We start from the raw sequence: 17,583 nt of genomic DNA on the forward strand, positions 1-17,583 counted from the left end.
CCTGATTTTGCTTTTGTTTGTCCGGAAAGTCGAACGCACATGAGGGCGTCATACCTCACTGTGCAATTAGCCTGAGATGCTCTGCTGATCAGTAGGTACAGCCGTTACATTTCTCCCACCCGCACACGTTGTTTTAGAAATGTAATGGGTGCATGGTGGTGCAGCGGGCGGTGGCCTCACGGTCAGCACGCTCACAGTGACGTTCTCTCAACTAAACTATTTTTTATTCTACCAGGTAAGGCCCACTGAGCTATGTAGTTATTTTTCAGAAGCGACCTGGCTATCACAAATGAGAGCCTAATTAAGTGGATTATCGTGTGGAAATGTATAGCAGCCAAATACTCTCTTAGTTACATGCAGGAGACGGTTCCCGTCCCTCTATCGCGGCAGTCCTCAACCGGCATCTCCCGAGTCGCATGCGGCTCTTTAAGGGGCATGATGTAGAAAATACCGTCACGGTAGCAAAGAATAATGAATGTCTCCCGTGCTGTACCTGAGAACTCGTATATTTACGCTTGTATATACACTTGGCTCTTTGCAGAAGTCACGGCTAATTTTTGGGTCTGTTATAGCTTGGCCAACCCTGCTCTACTGCGACAAACTACCAATCCGTGTCCTCGTGTGAAAACTGTTGCATCGTAAACAAAAAGTTACACGAAAAGCTTCAAAAGGTAAAAGTGAAAAAGGTAAAGGTGCAGGTCTGCAACTTCTTACTCACGGCACTGCCGGCAGAATGGCCCTCTACAGGGTAAACTTGGCCTCCTCTTCCACGCTGGCCAGACGTCTGGGAATAGGTGGGAGTTACCCATACTCTCTACCCCATCACGCGCGACCTGCCGATCGACTTACTGCAGTAAACCCATTTAAACTTCTGGGTGGACAGAGGCGGGGCGGGATTTAGGATACCGGCGCCGTTGTTTCGACCGTCGCCATGTGATTGAACCGGCGAACGTCTAGATCGCAAGTCCAGAGGGTTTTTTGTTACTCGCCACCACGGCAGGGTCTGCGGTGTTTAGGATTCAGTGGGAATTGCTGCTTTGTGTTTTCTATGCGAAAGAAACCAAAATGTGGAATTGACCAAGGAGGAAAAGCTCACAGACACGCGGATACACACACACACACAGGAATGCCCACACATGTGGCTATTTAAGTAAAATTAAGAGCATCTCTTGATGCAATTGAGCATCAATGTTTTAATATTAAACCGCTATGGTAAATGGCTTTAGCTAAGGATTGCTTTTGCTGGCTTCATTAAATTATGTCATAGCCAAAGCACATTTTACATTTAATTTGCTTAGGGATTATATATTTATTATTGCACTTATTAAAATAATCGTGTTCCTAAATTATTAACATCTTTTAACTTAAAAGCATTTGCATGAATAACATCTTCATTTATGACAATTATAGTATTGCTCACGTTTATGTGTTCAGTCACTGACATTTTAAATTAATAATTATTTAATCACCAAACGTAATTATAGTTTCATATAATTTTGTACGAATTACTTTTGCAGCATTGCACCATTCACACGGCGAATAGTCCGCAGTGCGACGGCGGTCGCCACAGTCATACCGTGGGGGAGGGGGGGGGGTCATAAAACACGCTGCCCCGCCAATTCGCGGGCAATATCACAGACATCCACCAAGCCTCCAGAGGCCACTGAATGGCTCAACAACCTGCTCATCGTACCCAGAAGCAGTCAAAATCTCAACAGCGGACACAAACCTACTTCCTGTACTGCCTTCTACAGGCCCTTCCTTGCCCCGCATGTGGGAATGCTGTGCTATACTCATCACTGTGCGATCCACCAACTCTGTCTCGATGTTTGTATTCCCACCACACCCAGGGGGCGTTTTCATGCACAAAGAGTCCCAACCGAGTGAGACTGTGGCGGAGGGCTCGGCTCACCATTGGAAGGTTGCAAGTTTAAATCCCGGTCAGAGCTCACTCGGCACATCATCCCACACATGACAGCCAAACCAATGTTATTTTCATTACGGGAGCTTTAATTTTAGGCAAATTAAGTGACCAATTTGAAGTGATGGCTTTTTTTTAGTGGGTGACCGGGCTGATACCATGAACTCATCGCGCTTGAGACCCCAGTTAAATCACACGCAGCATTTGCTGCCGGGATGTCAAACCGGAATTCTCAGGGCAGTGTGAGCTCGAAGCTCGGTGAAACAATGTTCTAACTGAACATCACCTCTACCCTATTTTACATCTTAAAGTGACTTTAAAAAATTTGTCCAGAACTGTTCATGTTCACGTAGTTTTGTTAATCTTCACATATAGCGACGTTCAATCTCTGCAATTAACCAAATGTACTTACCAGGGGTTGCTCAAGGTAAAGTGCGTTACAAAAGGATGGAGAAATGTTCACGTGCCCTGAATTAAAACACGTCGAAGCCGTGAAGAATTACCATGAAGTAATAGAGGTATTATCTCAACGGCAACGTACATAGCGGATGGGACAGATCATGCACATGCCGATTAGATATGATCAAGAAGGTTAAAAAGACTGCCACCATACGTTACTGACAGATAGAACATATTTCAATGGCATGAATAAAGCTGCTTGCTGAGAATGTTTTAATTAAATCTCTAGGTGATCCACCAATCCCGTTTCCAAATGACCGGAGTACGCAGTTTATCTCCACCAAGCCGCCATCAATCACAGGATGCGGCCCCGCTCGGTAAGAACGCCCCGTGTGATGCGCACGACAGCCTACTCTGCAATCACGACAGATTAACTTGGACGTGCAATTTTTGCCAAATGTCACTCTCCCTGATTAAGCATAAAGCCGGACCCCCTGTGGCTACCCAGTGTCATTTTTCTCGGGGCTCCGCCGAGCACGTTCCCTGCAATATCGCACCACCACGCGGGATGAGGCACTTGGCGTAATTTTGCGCACAATAGGCACCTGATTTTATTCACCAGATTCCGTGGCCCGCAAACGGTTCGGCATCCAGCGTCCCAGTGCGGTAATCGGCCGCTAAATGTGCGAGAGAGTACGAGCCCTTCTTCCCAGATCTGCCTTCACAGGGTTCCATTTGTGATTGTGTGGTCGGTCACGAAGGTAATGCTAGCGAGCGGTCGGGGCCAACTTCGTGCATTCTCTGCTTCCCTTTCACCGCTGTAATTTCCTGTTCCTTGACTACGCAAATAAGAAAGGGTTTTTTTCATAAAAGTCACCGTTTTTATTCTCAGGCGATTGGAAATGTACTTGAGTTGGATTTCATATTCAAAATCTGAAATAAACTGGACACACTTGCAAACCAGATGTTCCATTCTCAGGGATTTTCTAGGTGAAATATTTTTTTTATCAAAATTGACGGACCGAGTCGACCCTCAACCAGGATTTGAACTCACAACCGTTGACTGCGAGCCACTCGCTCTGCTGCCGAGCAACACGGCTGGCATGCCATTGCTGCTGCTGCATAAGGGGGTGAACGGGCAACACCTTTTCCAACCCGGTCTCGCCGAAATCACCCAGACATCGATCTCACACTCAGAATGTGCTCTCCACCGCCCATGCCTACTATCAGGAGCAGTGGGCCACGTGACTCACACCAGGCCTCTTACCTCCTGACCCCATCGCAATTCACCCCACGGAGACATGGATATAATGGAGGCTTCACGTGACAGATACATGTGTAGTGTCTTCAAAAATGACTCACACCGACACGTTGGAACAAGTCACCTGCTTACACTCTTTTTCACCTGTTCTCGCGCCTATAACTATCTGTAAAGTCACATACACTTGACTTCTCCCCGCTCTTATCTATTCTGCACCTCACTTATCCTGAACTCAGCAACTCTGCACTCAACAGCTCCGCACTCAACAGCTCCGCACTCAGCGAGTCTGCACACAGCAGCTTCGCACTCAGCGACTCTGCATCTCCACAGGCGGTTTGTCGGTTGCGAACCTCATGTTGCAATGCACACATCTGTTCGACCTCACTTGCACCCGCCTAACAGCGCGCACCGCGTATATCTCTCCTCTACACATATAATGGAGGAAACGTAGCCTGTGGACAGAGGCGCTAAAGTGGTGATGATGCGGTGCTGCAGCCCAGATGGGTGAGGTTCGTTTCCTCACCGTGACCCACAACACCAACGGTAACCGGCATCTGGACCCGGGTTTGGCCTCGATATCTCCAGTGCCGTGCTAGCCAGGAGATGCGCTGACTCGGATCACTGTGCATAGATGGTCACGTTGTTTACAAACAAACAACCGGAGGATCGCTGTCTTTCTACTCGACCGATTAGGACATCGATTTGGCGGTGATTGCAGTTGCGATTAATCAGCAATACTTGGTGGAGGGGTGAATGGGTGAACAAGCGACGTACCCGGGGAATCAGCTGTACTCGGTGGAGGGGTGAGTATGTGTGTGTGTGAGTGCGCGAGCGACGTACCCAGGGAATCAGCAGTACTTGGTGGAGGGGTGAGTATGTGTGCGTGAGTGAGTGCGTGAGCGACGTACCCAGGGAACAAGCAGTACTTGGTGGAGGGGTGAGTATGTGTGTGAGTGCGCGACATACCCAGGGAATCAGCAGTACTTGGTAGAGGGGTGAGTATGTGAGTGCGTGAGCGACGTACCCAGGGAACAAGCAGTACTCGGTGGAGGGGTGAGTATGTGTGTGAGTGCGCGACATACCCAGGGAATCAGCAGTACTTGGTGGAAGGGTGAGTATGTGTGTGTGTGAGTGCATGAGCGACGTACCCAGGGAATCAGCAGTACTTGGTGGAGGGGTGAGTATGTGTGTATGTGAGTGCGTGAGCGACGTACCCAGGGAATCAGCAGTACTTGGTGGAAGGGTGAGTATGTGTGTGTGTGAGTGCATGAGCGACGTACCCAGGGAATCAGCAGTACTTGGTGGAGGGGTGAGTATGTGTGTATGTGTGTGAGTGCGTGAGCGACGTACCCAGGGAATCAGCTGTACTTGGTGGAGGGGTGAGTATGTGTGTGTGTGAGTGCGTGAGCAACGTACCCAGGGAATCAGCAGTACTTGGTGGAGGGGTGAGTATGTGTGTGTGTGAGTGCGTGAGCGACGTACCCAGGGAATCAGCAGTACTTGGTGGAGGGGTGAGTATGTGTGTGTGTGAGTGCGTGAGCGACGTACCCAGGGAATCAGCAGTACTTGGTGGAGGGGTGAGTATGTGTGTGTGTGAGTGCGTGAGCGACGTACCCAGGGAATCAGCAGTACTTGGTGGAGGGGTGAGTATGTGTGTGTGTGTGTGAGTGCGCGAGCGACGTACCCAGGGAATCAGCTGTACTTGGTGGAGGGGTGAGTATGTGTGTGTGAGTGTGTGAGTGCGAAAGGCGATGTACCCAGGGAATCGGCAGTACTTGGTGGAGGGGTGAGTATGTGTGTCTGTGAGTGCGTGAGCGACGTACCCAGGGAACCAGCTGTACTCGGTGGAGGGGCGGCCGATGAGGTTGAGGCTGGACGCCTTGTGCACGGTGAGCGTCTCGTGCACGTAGCCGTGCGGGTTCACGTAGGCCGCCATCGGGCCGTACTGCGAGAGGCTGCAACACACAAAGCAGCAGCAGCAGCAGCGGTGGCATCAGCCGCGGTGGTAGCAGCAGCGGCACGCTCTCAGTTTAACGACCACGACGTCGTCGTCGTCGTCATCCACGCAGGAAAGCCTCGCCGGCTCTCGCGACTTTTTCAGGAAGGTCGTCCTCTGGGCGTGTAGGCCTCGAGGAGTACTCAGTGTGGTCACTGAGGATGGAAACTCGCTCGGGAGACCGACGACTAAAGTGAGAAGGCAAAGCGCTTGTCGCACCGCATCCTCGCCACACCGTAGCAGTCTCAGCAGGGACTCCCAACGCAGACTCAGCAACACCCCTGGGACAGTGGCACTTTATTTTATCCACAATAAAGGTGTTGGGTGGTGGTGGGTTAATGACACATATTTACACGATCTAACCCAAAAAACCTTATGGATAATATTGGTCGCGAAAGCCTACATGTTAAACGAAATTATATTGTTTCAACACAAATGGACCACTGCAAGTTTTTCTAAGTTAGTTGTACATGGATACGCCAGTGAAGGTGCCCCTACGCTCTGTTACACATTTTGTAGTGCACATCTCTGTTGTTGGCTTTGAGGCCGTGGTGTAAATTGCACTGGAAACTAGAAAAGTGCCGAACCAACTTCAAAGTGGTGGTTTATAGTGCAGTCGATGGTGACAGGGCACCGAGATGGTGGACTCGCTCCGCTTGAGAACCCCGTTTATAGTGCAGTCGATGGTGACAGGGCACCGAGATGGTGGACTCGCTCCACTTGAGAACCCCGTTTATAGTGCAGTCGATGGTGACAGGGCACCGAGATGGTGGACTCGCTCCGCTTGAGAACCCCGTTTATAGTGCAGTCAATGGTGACAGGGCACCGAGATGGTGGACTCGCTCCGCTTGAGAACCCCGTTTATAGTGCAGTCAATGGTGACAGGGCACCGAGAAGGTGGACTCGCTCCACTTGAGAACCCCGTTTATAGTGCAGTCAATGGTGACAGGGCACCGAGATGGTGGACTCGCTCCACTTGAGAACCCCCTTTATAGTGTAGTCGATGGTGCCAGGGCACCGAGATGGTGGACTCGCTCCGTTTGAGAACCCCGTTTATAGTGCAGTCGATGGTGACAGGGCACCGAGATGGTGGACTCGCTCCACTTGAGAACCCCCTTTATAGTGCAGTCGATGGTGACAGGGCACCGAGATGGTGGACTCGCTACACTTGAGAACCCCCTTTATAGTGCAGTCAATGGTGACAGGGCACCGAGATGGTGGACTCACTCCGCTTGAGAACCCCGTTTATAGTGCAGTCGACGGTGACAGGGCACCGAGATGGTGGACTCGCTCCACTTGAGAACCCCATTTATAGTGCAGTCAATGGTGACAGGGCACCGAGATGGTGGACTCGCTCCGCTTGAGAACCCCGTTTATAGTGCAATGGTGACAGGGCACCGAGATGGTGGACTCGCTCCGCTTGAGAACCCCGTTTATAGTGCAGTCAATGGTGACAGGGCACCGAGATGGTGGACTCGCTCCACTTGAGAACCCCGTTTATAGTGCAGTCAATGGTGACAGGGCACCGAGATGGTGGACTCACTCCGCTTGAGAACCCCCTTTAATGATGGACAGCCGCTTGGATCCACGCCAATCCCACACTCTCACCTCCCGTCCACCCCAATGTTCCCCTTTATTTACAATTTGTTCACGGCATTCAAATTGCAATTTGTCGTGTGCTTCTGAAAAGGACCTGTGCATCATTCACACGTGGTAGCGGCCAGATGGTGATGGGCGGCCGTGCAACGCCCACGTCGGAGCACCGAGGCGGCACTGCTGAGATTCTGGCTTTGGCAGCCACCAGCGATTAAAATATGGGGTTTCAATTGTAGCGAGTTTAATGGACTCAGCTCAGTTACCAATGACGACACAAAAAAACAAACTTTTAAATTATACTCTTCACTTAACAGAGCAAAGCCCAAAGAATAATACAATTTTTTTTATACGGCACCATTCATATAAATTGCATCTCAACATGAGGCAGAATTTGGAATACGGCGGTTTTTGCACAGAAGGGACAGGAGAGGCCTAGCGGAGGCCCAGGACTGGATCAAACCGGTTCGATAGCTCGTGCTGTGAATGGAAGCCGGGTTCCTTAAGCCATAGCGCATATACACGCATGCTTATCTACTCGTAGGCACACACATGCACCGAGTACTCTTCAACAACCACGGTAATAAGAGCCACGCTCGACGAATTAATGCGTCACGCACAGGAGCCTGTGCGGTGCACCTTCTAATAGGCACGTCCAACAATCGCAGGTAACGATGGTAATGAGATTGGTGGTTCAGGCGCAAGGAGACAATGAATCATATTCCGTGCAAACTGTGCTTTTTAAAAGTTAAGATTGCTGCGAGTCCTTACCTATGGGCATTGATTGAAAACTGAATGATTGTTTGTACTTAAATATATTTGATCTTTGACAAATTAGGCGACAGCATAGATTTATTTATTTATTTAGGACGTAAAATTATTAATGCACGGCAATTTTAAAGACATGTCTCAGGCTTTCATCTCTACAAGCGCATTCCATGATACTCCGACTGATGCTTCTGTTGTTGTGGAGTAACTCATGCAGCCAGCTATGGCTCTAGGATTTGGTGTTACATGTTATTTATGTAGTTTATTGTAAAAATTTGGTCACAGTCCCTGTGATCACTGTTACGTTGCAATTATGGCTTTATTTTTTGGTGATTTCGAAAACGTTTTTTGGTTTCAGGAATATTTTGCTGTTTTATTTCATAGATTTTCTGATTGCAGTCACATAGTCACTTTAAGATCTTTTTCTTGTTCGTGTTTTTGTTATTTTGTTTGTTGTGGTTGCACCCGATTCAAAAGCCGAATGGCTCACAGGGCTATACCAAAATAAACTGAAACTGACTGCAAATGGCTTTCAAAGCCTCGCGCATTCATTTTCGTTTTTAATCTCTTGGCCAGACCCGGCGGAGGAAACCCCCCCCATTCCCCTCCCCCGCCCCCTAAATTATTCATTCACACGAGCTCCACTCTCTCTTCATGCGCTCTTAAATCCCTGCATGCACGGTACCCGTGCGGTACCCGTGCATGCCTGTCGCCCATTCAGGGTGGATATTGGCTACTGCAAGTTGCACGGCAAGTGCCACTGTTTCTTTTCAGAAACAATGCGAAGCGACCAATATCATGGTTCGGCATTACAGCCGGGCTGCGGTGACGGCTACGCACGTGGCTGCCTGTAATGCAGCACTGTGGAGAAGGCTGCGACGGTTGGTGGATCGCACACAAATGTTGTGAAACTCCCTTCCCGTGACCGGGGAGGTGCCACATCCTGGCGCACCAGCAGGCGTCAGAGTCTAGCACGGGGGCCGAGCGTGACGTCAGCGGCACGGCTCGGGTCACACTGTTGAAAAACCACCTGGCGCCGTTCCTGAGGCACGCCAAGCAAAGAGTACGTAAAGAGCAGATAACGCTCAAACCTTCACGCGCGGCGGGGAACGCATCCGCCGTGCTGGCACCCGTCGGCACCTCACAGTGCAAGAGAGCCCCCGAATGATCCACCAACTCCATCTCCAAAGTGCTGGATTACAGGAATGTGCCACCGCGCCCAGACACCCGTCAGTTTTCTGTGGGCACTCCGGTTTCCTCTCACAAGCCAAGAAATAAACCCCACTAACACTTAAATCGAATCTAATCTTCACTCAAGATGCTCTATAACCCCACTGGCTTCCCGTTTAATACCTGATGCTCGTCTTTAAATGTCTCCAGGGCCTCGCCCCACCCCACCTCACCTTTTCATTCCTAAGCTTCTCTCAGTCCCTCCTTTCTGTTTTCGATTCGTCTCCCTCCTTGCAGCCCTCTACTGGAATAAACTCCCCCTGTGCATTGAGCAGCACTGCCCATAGACTCACCACTTCCCATAGACTCAACACTGCCCATAGACTCACCACTGCCCATAGACTCAACACTGACCATAGATTCAACACTGACCATAGACTCAACACTGCCCATAGACTCACCACTGCCCATAGACTCACCACTGCCCATAGACTCACCACTGCCCATAGACTCACCACTGCCCATAGACTCACCACTTCCCATAGACTCAACACTGCCCATAGACTCACCACTGCCCATAGACTCAACACTGCCCATAGACTCAACACTGCCCATAGACTCAACACTGACCATAGACTCAACACTGACCATAGACTCAACACTGACCATAGACTCACCACTGCCCATAGACTCACCACTGCCCATAGACTCACCACTGCCCATAGACTCAACACTGCCCATAGACTCGCCACTTCCCATAGACTCGCCACTTCCCATAGACTCGCCACTTCCCATAGACTCGCCACTGCCCATAGACTCATCACTGCACCATATACTCAACACTGCATAATATACTCAACAATGCCCATAGACTTAGCACTGCCCCTGTACATGAAGCAGTCCCCCTCCTTAACATGCTTCCATTCCTCTCATAAAGCCCCAACCTCCTCTCTATTCCCCATACTCTTCATCTTCCCTCCCCTCGTCCCTCCACTCCTTCCCGTCCCTCCCCTACCCTTTCGTGATCCCTCAAGTTCCCTCTATCATGGTCACTCGTTCCTCAACCCTTGTAGCACGCCTCTGCCATCTGAATGATTCTATTCGGTCACTGTTTTCTAAACTACGGCAAGCGAGTTGAATGAAGGCGCTCAAATATAAATGAGATGAGAGTGCAAGGATTGAGAAATGCGTGACCGTGAATGTAATTGGTCAAACATCTTAATGCAGGACCCCTGTAAAGAGGAGCCTTGAGACTCAGCGAGGCATTCCTGGAGATTTTTTTATAACCTGAGGCGACCAATTAACTGAACACAATTAATTCTGATGACCACGCCTCATCGCTCTCAATGTGCCCGTATAAAGGCACCGCAGCGTTCGAATGTTCCGCAGTTGGGGCACACTGTCACGATTCAGCAACACAAGAAGCAAACGAGATGAGGAGGGTGTGCCGCCAAGTGTGCCGCCCAGTGTGCCGCCCTGTGTGCCGCCCTCTGTGCCGCCCTGTGTGCCGCCCTGTGTGCCGCCCAGTGTGCCGCCCTGTGTGCCGCCCTGTGTGCCGCCCTGTGTGCCGCCCAGTGTGCCGCCCAGTGTGCCGCCCAGTGTGCCGCCCAGTGTGCCGCCCTCTGTGCCGCCCAGTGTGCCGCCCAGTGTGCCGCCCTGTGTGCCGCCCTGTGTGCCGCCCTCTGTGCCGCCCAGTGTGCCGCCCAGTGTGCCGCCCAGTGTGCCGCCCTCTGTGCCGCCCTGTGTGCCGCCCTGTGTGCCGCCCTGTGTGCCGCCCAGTGTGCCGCCCAGTGTGCCGCCCAGTGTGCCGCCCAGTGTGCCGCCCAGTGTGCCGCCCTCTGTGCCGCCCAGTGTGCCGCCCAGTGTGCCGCCCTGTGTGCCGCCCTCTGTGCCGCCCAGTGTGCCGCCCTGTGTGCCGCCCAGTGTGCCGCCCAGTGTGCCGCCCAGTGTGCCGCTCTGTGTGCCGCCCAGTGTGCCGCCCTGTGTGCCGCCCAGTGTGCCGCCCAGTGTGCCGCCCAGTGTGCCGCTCTGTGCGCGACGACGATGTCTACCTGAATATTTCGCCCCGCATGGTGATTTCCATGTCACAGTTTCTGCAGCACAGCGACGTGCACTGGAACACACGAAGATAAGCGCTCGTTACAAAACTATCGCAAACGTCAAACAGGACCAACGGCCTTGACAAAGTACAGACGCTGTTGCATTCACATTTTCACTTCATAGTATATATCTCTATGTGTGTGGATATTTTGACATCGCGCATGAAGGCCCCGAGCGATGAAGCGACCAAATGCCACCGCCGCCGCGGCCCGGCGTGCCCACCTTCTCCAAGATGTCGAGCTCGCAGCGCAGCCTCTGCACGGCACTGCCCACGGTGAGGAGGCTCAGGCGCACGTCGTTGTCTATGGGTAGACACGAGGCCACCCAGTAGGAGAAATCTGTGCGGGGGCACAGGGCGTGTCACGCGATCGACGCGTTCACGTGGGCAACGCTCCCAAAATGGCGCCACCACTTGCACGGAAATCTCCCACCGCTCCCGGATGAACGGTTGTGGCCGCGAAACGAAAAGGTGGAAAGGTGAGAGAGAGCGTGACGATACCTATGGCGTTGTCAGGCAGCGCTTTCTCTCTCAGCTTTCCATACCACTCGCGCAGATGCCGCTTTATCTTCTCCATCAGAGTATCCTGCCGACAGGAGCCGAGGGGGCACAAGGTACGGGGCGGGAAAAGCAACCAGGGCTGCACGAGTGTGCGCGCACTCACGCCAAGCGGTGCCGCCGAATCGCGCTGCGCAGAGTTAGGCTCAGTGCGTCGTGTCAAAAGTGAAAAAGTCAAATAGGAATTTGAGCCAGACTAGAATACGTCAAATCGGACTGCCAAGTCAGTGTACCAGATAAAACTTCCAATTCTAGCCACAGGCTCGTAGGGGTTTGCAATTTAATTTCATGTGTTATTATCAAATGTTGTGCTTTGACCAACGATGCAAACACGCTCTACTTCTGTGAACAATAGAATCGGAGGGCATTTAACACCCACTGTACAGACGAGGACTCAACACTGTACTTTGGCCGATGCCAGAAGTGGTTTCCTTCAGCCGATGGCAGCTGGAGGGCAGCGTTGACTGGGAGCAAAGGGAGAGGTTGGACACTCACGGCGTTGTACAGAGAGTAGACCAAGAGAGAGGTTGGACACTCACGGCGTCGTACAGAGAGTAGACCAAGAGAGAGGCTGGACACTCACGGCGTCGTACAGAGAGTAGACCAAGAAAGAGGTTGGACACTCACGGCGTCGTACAGAGAGTAGACCAAGAGAGAGGCTGGACACTCACGGCGTCGTACAGAGAGTAGACCAAGAGAGAGGCTGGACACTCACGGCGTCGTACAGAGAGTAGACCCAGGGCGGCCACCACGTGAGGCTGGCGCAGTGAAACTTCCTCTGGAAAACAAGTTGGAAAAAATCACGCATACGCATGGATTATGCAATGCTGTCCAACACGCGTTTGTCCTTGGAAGTATTAAATTAGTGGTAGGCATGTGTGTGTGTACGCGTGTGGTGTGTAATCATTGCCAATGGAAAGACAAAGGCGGACGGGCGTGGTGCTGGTCACTCACCTACTCGTGTACCGTGCCGGCTTTCAAAGGTGCTCGCTAACAGCACTTGCTCCAACAGTCTGTTAAGGCTATACGGGAGATCTTTGTCTTTATATGTATGGCGGAACGGTGACGTAGTGGTTAGCACACTGCGCTATGAATCCAAAAGTCCGAGTTCAATTCCAACTGACGGCCAACCTCAGTGAGGAATATTCAAACCGGTCCGAGGCCTCCCCGAGGTCCACTCAGCCTTAAATGAGCACCTGGTGCCGCGTGTAAACCTGGTGCCGCGTGTAAGCCTGGTGCCGCGTGTAAGCCTGGTGCCGCGTGTAAGCCTGGTGCCGCGTGTAAGCCTGGTGCCGCGTGTAAACCTGGTGCCGCGTGTAAACCTGGTGCCGCGTGTAAACCTGGTGCCGCGTGTAAACCTGGTGCCGCGTGTAAGCCTGGTGCCGTGTGTAAGCCTGGTGCCGTGTGTAAGCCTGGTGCCGTGTGTAAGCCTGGTGCCGTGTGTAAACCTGGTGCCGTGTGTAAACCTGGTGCCGTGTGTAAACCTGGTGCCGTGTGTAAACCTGGTGCCGTGTGTAAGCCTGGTGCCGTGTGTAAACCTGGTGCCGTGTGTAAACCTGGTGCCGCGTGTAAACCTGGTGCCGCGTGTAAACCTGGTGCCGCGTGTAAGCCTGGTGCCGCGTGTAAGCCTGGTGCCGCGTGTAAGCCTGGTGCCGCGTGTAAGCCTGGTGCCGCGTGTAAGCCTGGTGCCGCGTGTAAGCCTGGTGCCGCGTGTAAGCCTGGTGCCGCGTGTAAGCCTGGTGCCGCGTGTAAGCCTGGTGCCGCGTGTAAGCCTGGTGCCTCGTGTAAGCCTGGTGCCGCGTGTAAGCCTGGTGCCGCGTGTAAGCCTGGTGCCGCGTGTAAACCTGGTGCGGCGTGTAAGCCTGGTGCCGTGTGTAAGCCTGGTGCCGTGTGTAAGCCTGGTGCCGTGTGTAAGCCTGGTGCCGTGTGTAAACCTGGTGCCGTGTGTAAACCTGGTGCCGTGTGTAAACCTGGTGCCGTGTGTAAACCTGGTGCCGTGTGTAAACCTGGTGCCGTGTGTAAACCTGGTGCCGTGTGTAAGCCTGGTGCCGTGTGTAAGCCTGGTGCCGTGTGTAAACCTGGTGCCGTGTGTAAACCTGGTGCCGTGTGTAAGCCTGGTGCCGTGTGTAAACATCAACACTGGGGAGACAGTGGCCGCCCCAGGCATTGCGCCGGCCACATCACCCCCTCGTGCGCCGTGGCGGCCTTAGTGAGTGCTACTCGCTAACAGCACTCGCTCCGATGGCGGCTTGTGCAGGCTACATGGGGGACCTTTGTCTTTGTGCGCTGGTCCACCTTGTGGTAGCGCCGCCAGTAGTGGGGCGAGGCGGAGGGTCCGGCAGGCGGCGAGGGAGGCAGCTGGCGGCAGAGCGACGCACACCGGGCGCCCTCCAGTGGCGAGAGCATCGTCTTCTCAGCCAGGATCTGTACCTTGGCCACCTTGTTGCTGTACACGGGAGGGGAGGAGGGGGAGAGGGGGTAAGAGCCATAAGACAGAAAGTGAATGTATTATTTCTGTGTATACATTTGATGGCCATCTGTCATACATTTGTTAACAGATTGGGCATACTTGACTTGGAATATTCCAACTGTTTAGAACCCCCCTTTGGTTAGACGCTCCGTTGGTTGAACCCATGACATCACTTCCGGTCTGACCGTATAAAAGGGAGAAGCCAGGAGAATAGGCAGGCAGGAGCGAGTGGACAGTCTTCGACCGTGTGATAACGTGATAAAGTAAGTCGACAGGCGAGATATAACTTTGGAAATAGTTCGTTTTGTTCAAATAAGAAATAAAGAAACCGTTTTTGATTTAAGACACGTCAAACACGGGTCAGACTTATTGCTCCCACAGGTTAAGGCGTAGCTTATTTTTTGGTACAAGAAAGCTGCACCTACAAGGGGGTCATGGCTGAATGAACTCCAAGGCATTTTCAAGCCTCCGTCAGGGTCCATCGTGCTTAGGGGGTTCCAAAACACAGGGGTTTCTCAACCTTATCTGTGGATGCCCGGGGGAAATGCAATGAACATGAGGTGGGTTCCGTGAAATACTGGTGACTCTAGATGAACAGGAAATGTCCAGAGTGAATCACAACCAGGATGTCGTCATCATGGACAAAGCCGTTGATCTTCTTTGGTTCTTTCGGTAAAGTCACGTAGAATGAGAATAAAATAATAAATTGATAAAATAAAATAACGCAATAAAATTATCACGACGTTTCGGCCACAACACAAGCGGCCTTCATCAGGTGAAGGGACGAGACTGTCTGGAGCGAACACAGCCAAGCTCAGATCGCGACCTTTAAGCTGTGTGAGAAGAAACAAAGCGCCTTGACAAAGGAATTAGCATAGAATTTAGCATTGAAATAGCTGAGTGATTAGCTTGTGACTGGTCACAGAAATGGCTATGTTAAAGTCAAAGCATACACATCCACAGAGGCACCTAGTACAAATCAAACAGGAGAATTAAGCATTGAAATAACTGAGGGATTAGCTTGTGATACATTCTCCTGTTTGATTTGTACTAGGTGCCTCTGTAGATGTGTAGGCTTTGACTAACACAACTATTTCTATGACCAGTCACAAGCTAATCCCTCAGTTATTTCAATGCTAAATTATCCTGTTTGATTTGTACTAGGTGCCTCTGTAGATGTGTAGGCTTTGACTAACACAACTATTTCTGTGATCAGTCACAAGCTAATCCCTCAGTTATTTCAATGCTAAATTCTCCTGTTTGATTTGTACTAGGTGGCTCTGTGGATGTGTAGGCTTTGACTTTAACATAACCATTTCTATGACCAGTCACAAGCTAATCCCTCAGTTATTTCAATGCTAAATTATCCTGTTTGATTTGTACTAGGTGCCTCTGTAGATGTGTAGGCTTTGACTTTAACATAACTATTTCTATGACCAGTCACAAGTTAATCCCTCAGTTATTTCAATGCTAAATTCTCCTGTTTGATTTGTACTAGGTGCCTCTGTGGATGTGTATGCTTTGACTTTAACATAGCCATTTCTGTGACCAGTCACAAGCTAATCACTCAGCTATATCAATGCTAAATTCTATGCTAATTCCTTTGTCAAGGCGCTCTGTTTCTTCTCACACAGCTTAAAGGTCGCGGTCTGAGCTTGGCTGTGTTCGCTCCAGCGCTGTCCTCCAGACAGTCTCGTCCCTTCACCTGATGAAGGCCGCTTGTGTTGTGGCCGAAACGTTGTGAAAATTTTATTGTGTTATTTTATTTTATCAATTTATTATTTTATTCTCATTCCACGTGACTTTACCGAAAGAACCAAAGAAGATGAATCCTTGCAGTCACGAAAGCTTTAAATCTAAATTTAAAGCCGTTGATGCCACCACTGTCTCTGTTCACCCAGTGGTATGAAAGGGGAAGGCGCAGTCATGCGGTTGGGTAAAGTGGGGGTACTTCTACCTCTTCTATGATGTCTGACCAGAGGAGATATCTGGAATAGTAGGCCAAAAAATACCGACAAGTCAGGCTCTCAGGAGCTCCCTCTAGTGGAGGCCCGTCTGCCAGCAGGGGTGTGAGCAGGGCTGCACTTCTACCTTGTTGTGCATCGAATCCGTGAACCACGCTGAAACCATCAAACTCTAGGCATGCGCCAACAGGTTCAAGACCCAGGGAGCGACAATGGGGCTCGGACCTTGGAGCTCGGAGGTTACTCGGTTTGTAACCCAGGTTCTGCCGTTCATAGAGTAGCGCAGTTTGCTGCGTGATGGTGTCATTGACACACGTACCGATTGTGACAATCACACGCACACTTAACCAGCTAGCCTCCGATTACGCAGCTGCTGGGTTCTAGTTCCCTTCATCCTGTCACGATGATATTGTCGGGTGTCATTGCCCAATGCTGCTCTAGGGAACTGACATGATGAATTACAGAGTAGGTAAAACTATATATAGAATGTATATTTTATTTACTATCACCAAAGGCAAAGGAAGAAGATGTTTACATTTCAACCGACTGGGTTTAATGAGGAAACATAGAGGCATGAATTGCAGAGATATTCACGGGAAATGAAGAGGAATTGCTCTGAGAAGGGAGTCAAACCGATAGATTTTTCGCTTTGGTTCAGGTAAACTTAAAACCGATTGAAACAGTTATGGTGATAGCTGGATGAAAGTGACTGAGTGCTGGATGATAGTGAGTGTGGTGGATGAATTAATGAATGCCGGCTGATAAGGAGTGACGGATGGATGGGTGCTGACTGATAAGGAGTGACGGATGGATGGGTGCTGACTGATAAGGAGTGACCACTGGATGAATGCTGACTGATAAGGAGTGATCGCTGGATGATCGAATGAGCGCTGTGCCGGCGTACCCGTCCACCTGTGTGCGGACCTCGATGACTCGGAAGCGCTGGCGCCCCACGGCCTTCAGCTTGACGGACTCGACGCCGTGCTCCGACTCGATGCTGCACTGCACGATCTCCGCCGTCGTGCCCAGCTCCGACGCCACAGGCTGCCCCGACGTGGGCTCCAGGCTGCGCAAACACGGACGCACGCACGCTCAGCCGTACACATCGGTGGTGATCGTGACGCGCCGCCGTACGATATTCGCTCACGGCGGCAAATTCCCCTCCAAGCTCTGCTGTCCTGCATGTGCGACGGTGTAATTGGCCGATTAATGAGCGCTTACGCGTGGGAGGAAACCGGAACATCCGGAAAAAAACAACGTTTGCGAGGGGGCAACAGTCTATCCCACACAGACAGAACAGGTGGAGTCATCGTTTTCCGTGTCACCTTCTCCCGGCGAGCCGAGGGTACGGCAGCTCGGTGGCCATTTGCGCGACCCACGGGCGC

General features: G+C 51.4%; 1 protein-coding gene across 1 annotated transcript in view; it reads right to left on the reverse strand.

Moving 5' to 3' along the window:
• Positions 1 to 17,583, reverse strand: part of CRBN (cereblon) — a 37,727-nt gene that overhangs the window by 6,027 nt on the left and 14,117 nt on the right. The window contains exons 4-10 of the mRNA XM_076071990.1: positions 17,103 to 17,264; positions 14,060 to 14,210; positions 12,480 to 12,542; positions 11,708 to 11,792; positions 11,431 to 11,546; positions 11,160 to 11,221; positions 5,405 to 5,536 (exon numbers count right to left, since the gene is read on the reverse strand). Coding sequence (XP_075928105.1) covers positions 5,405 to 5,536; positions 11,160 to 11,221; positions 11,431 to 11,546; positions 11,708 to 11,792; positions 12,480 to 12,542; positions 14,060 to 14,210; positions 17,103 to 17,264 — 771 coding nt within the window. The remainder of the gene's footprint in view (positions 1 to 5,404; positions 5,537 to 11,159; positions 11,222 to 11,430; positions 11,547 to 11,707; positions 11,793 to 12,479; positions 12,543 to 14,059; positions 14,211 to 17,102; positions 17,265 to 17,583) is intronic.

This window comes from Petromyzon marinus, chromosome 36, assembly GCF_048934315.1.
Source record: "Petromyzon marinus isolate PM22_M1 ecotype Great Lakes invasive population chromosome 36, UKy_Petmar_22M1.pri1.0, whole genome shotgun sequence".
NCBI classification, from domain to species: Eukaryota; Metazoa; Chordata; class Hyperoartia; order Petromyzontiformes; family Petromyzontidae; genus Petromyzon; species Petromyzon marinus.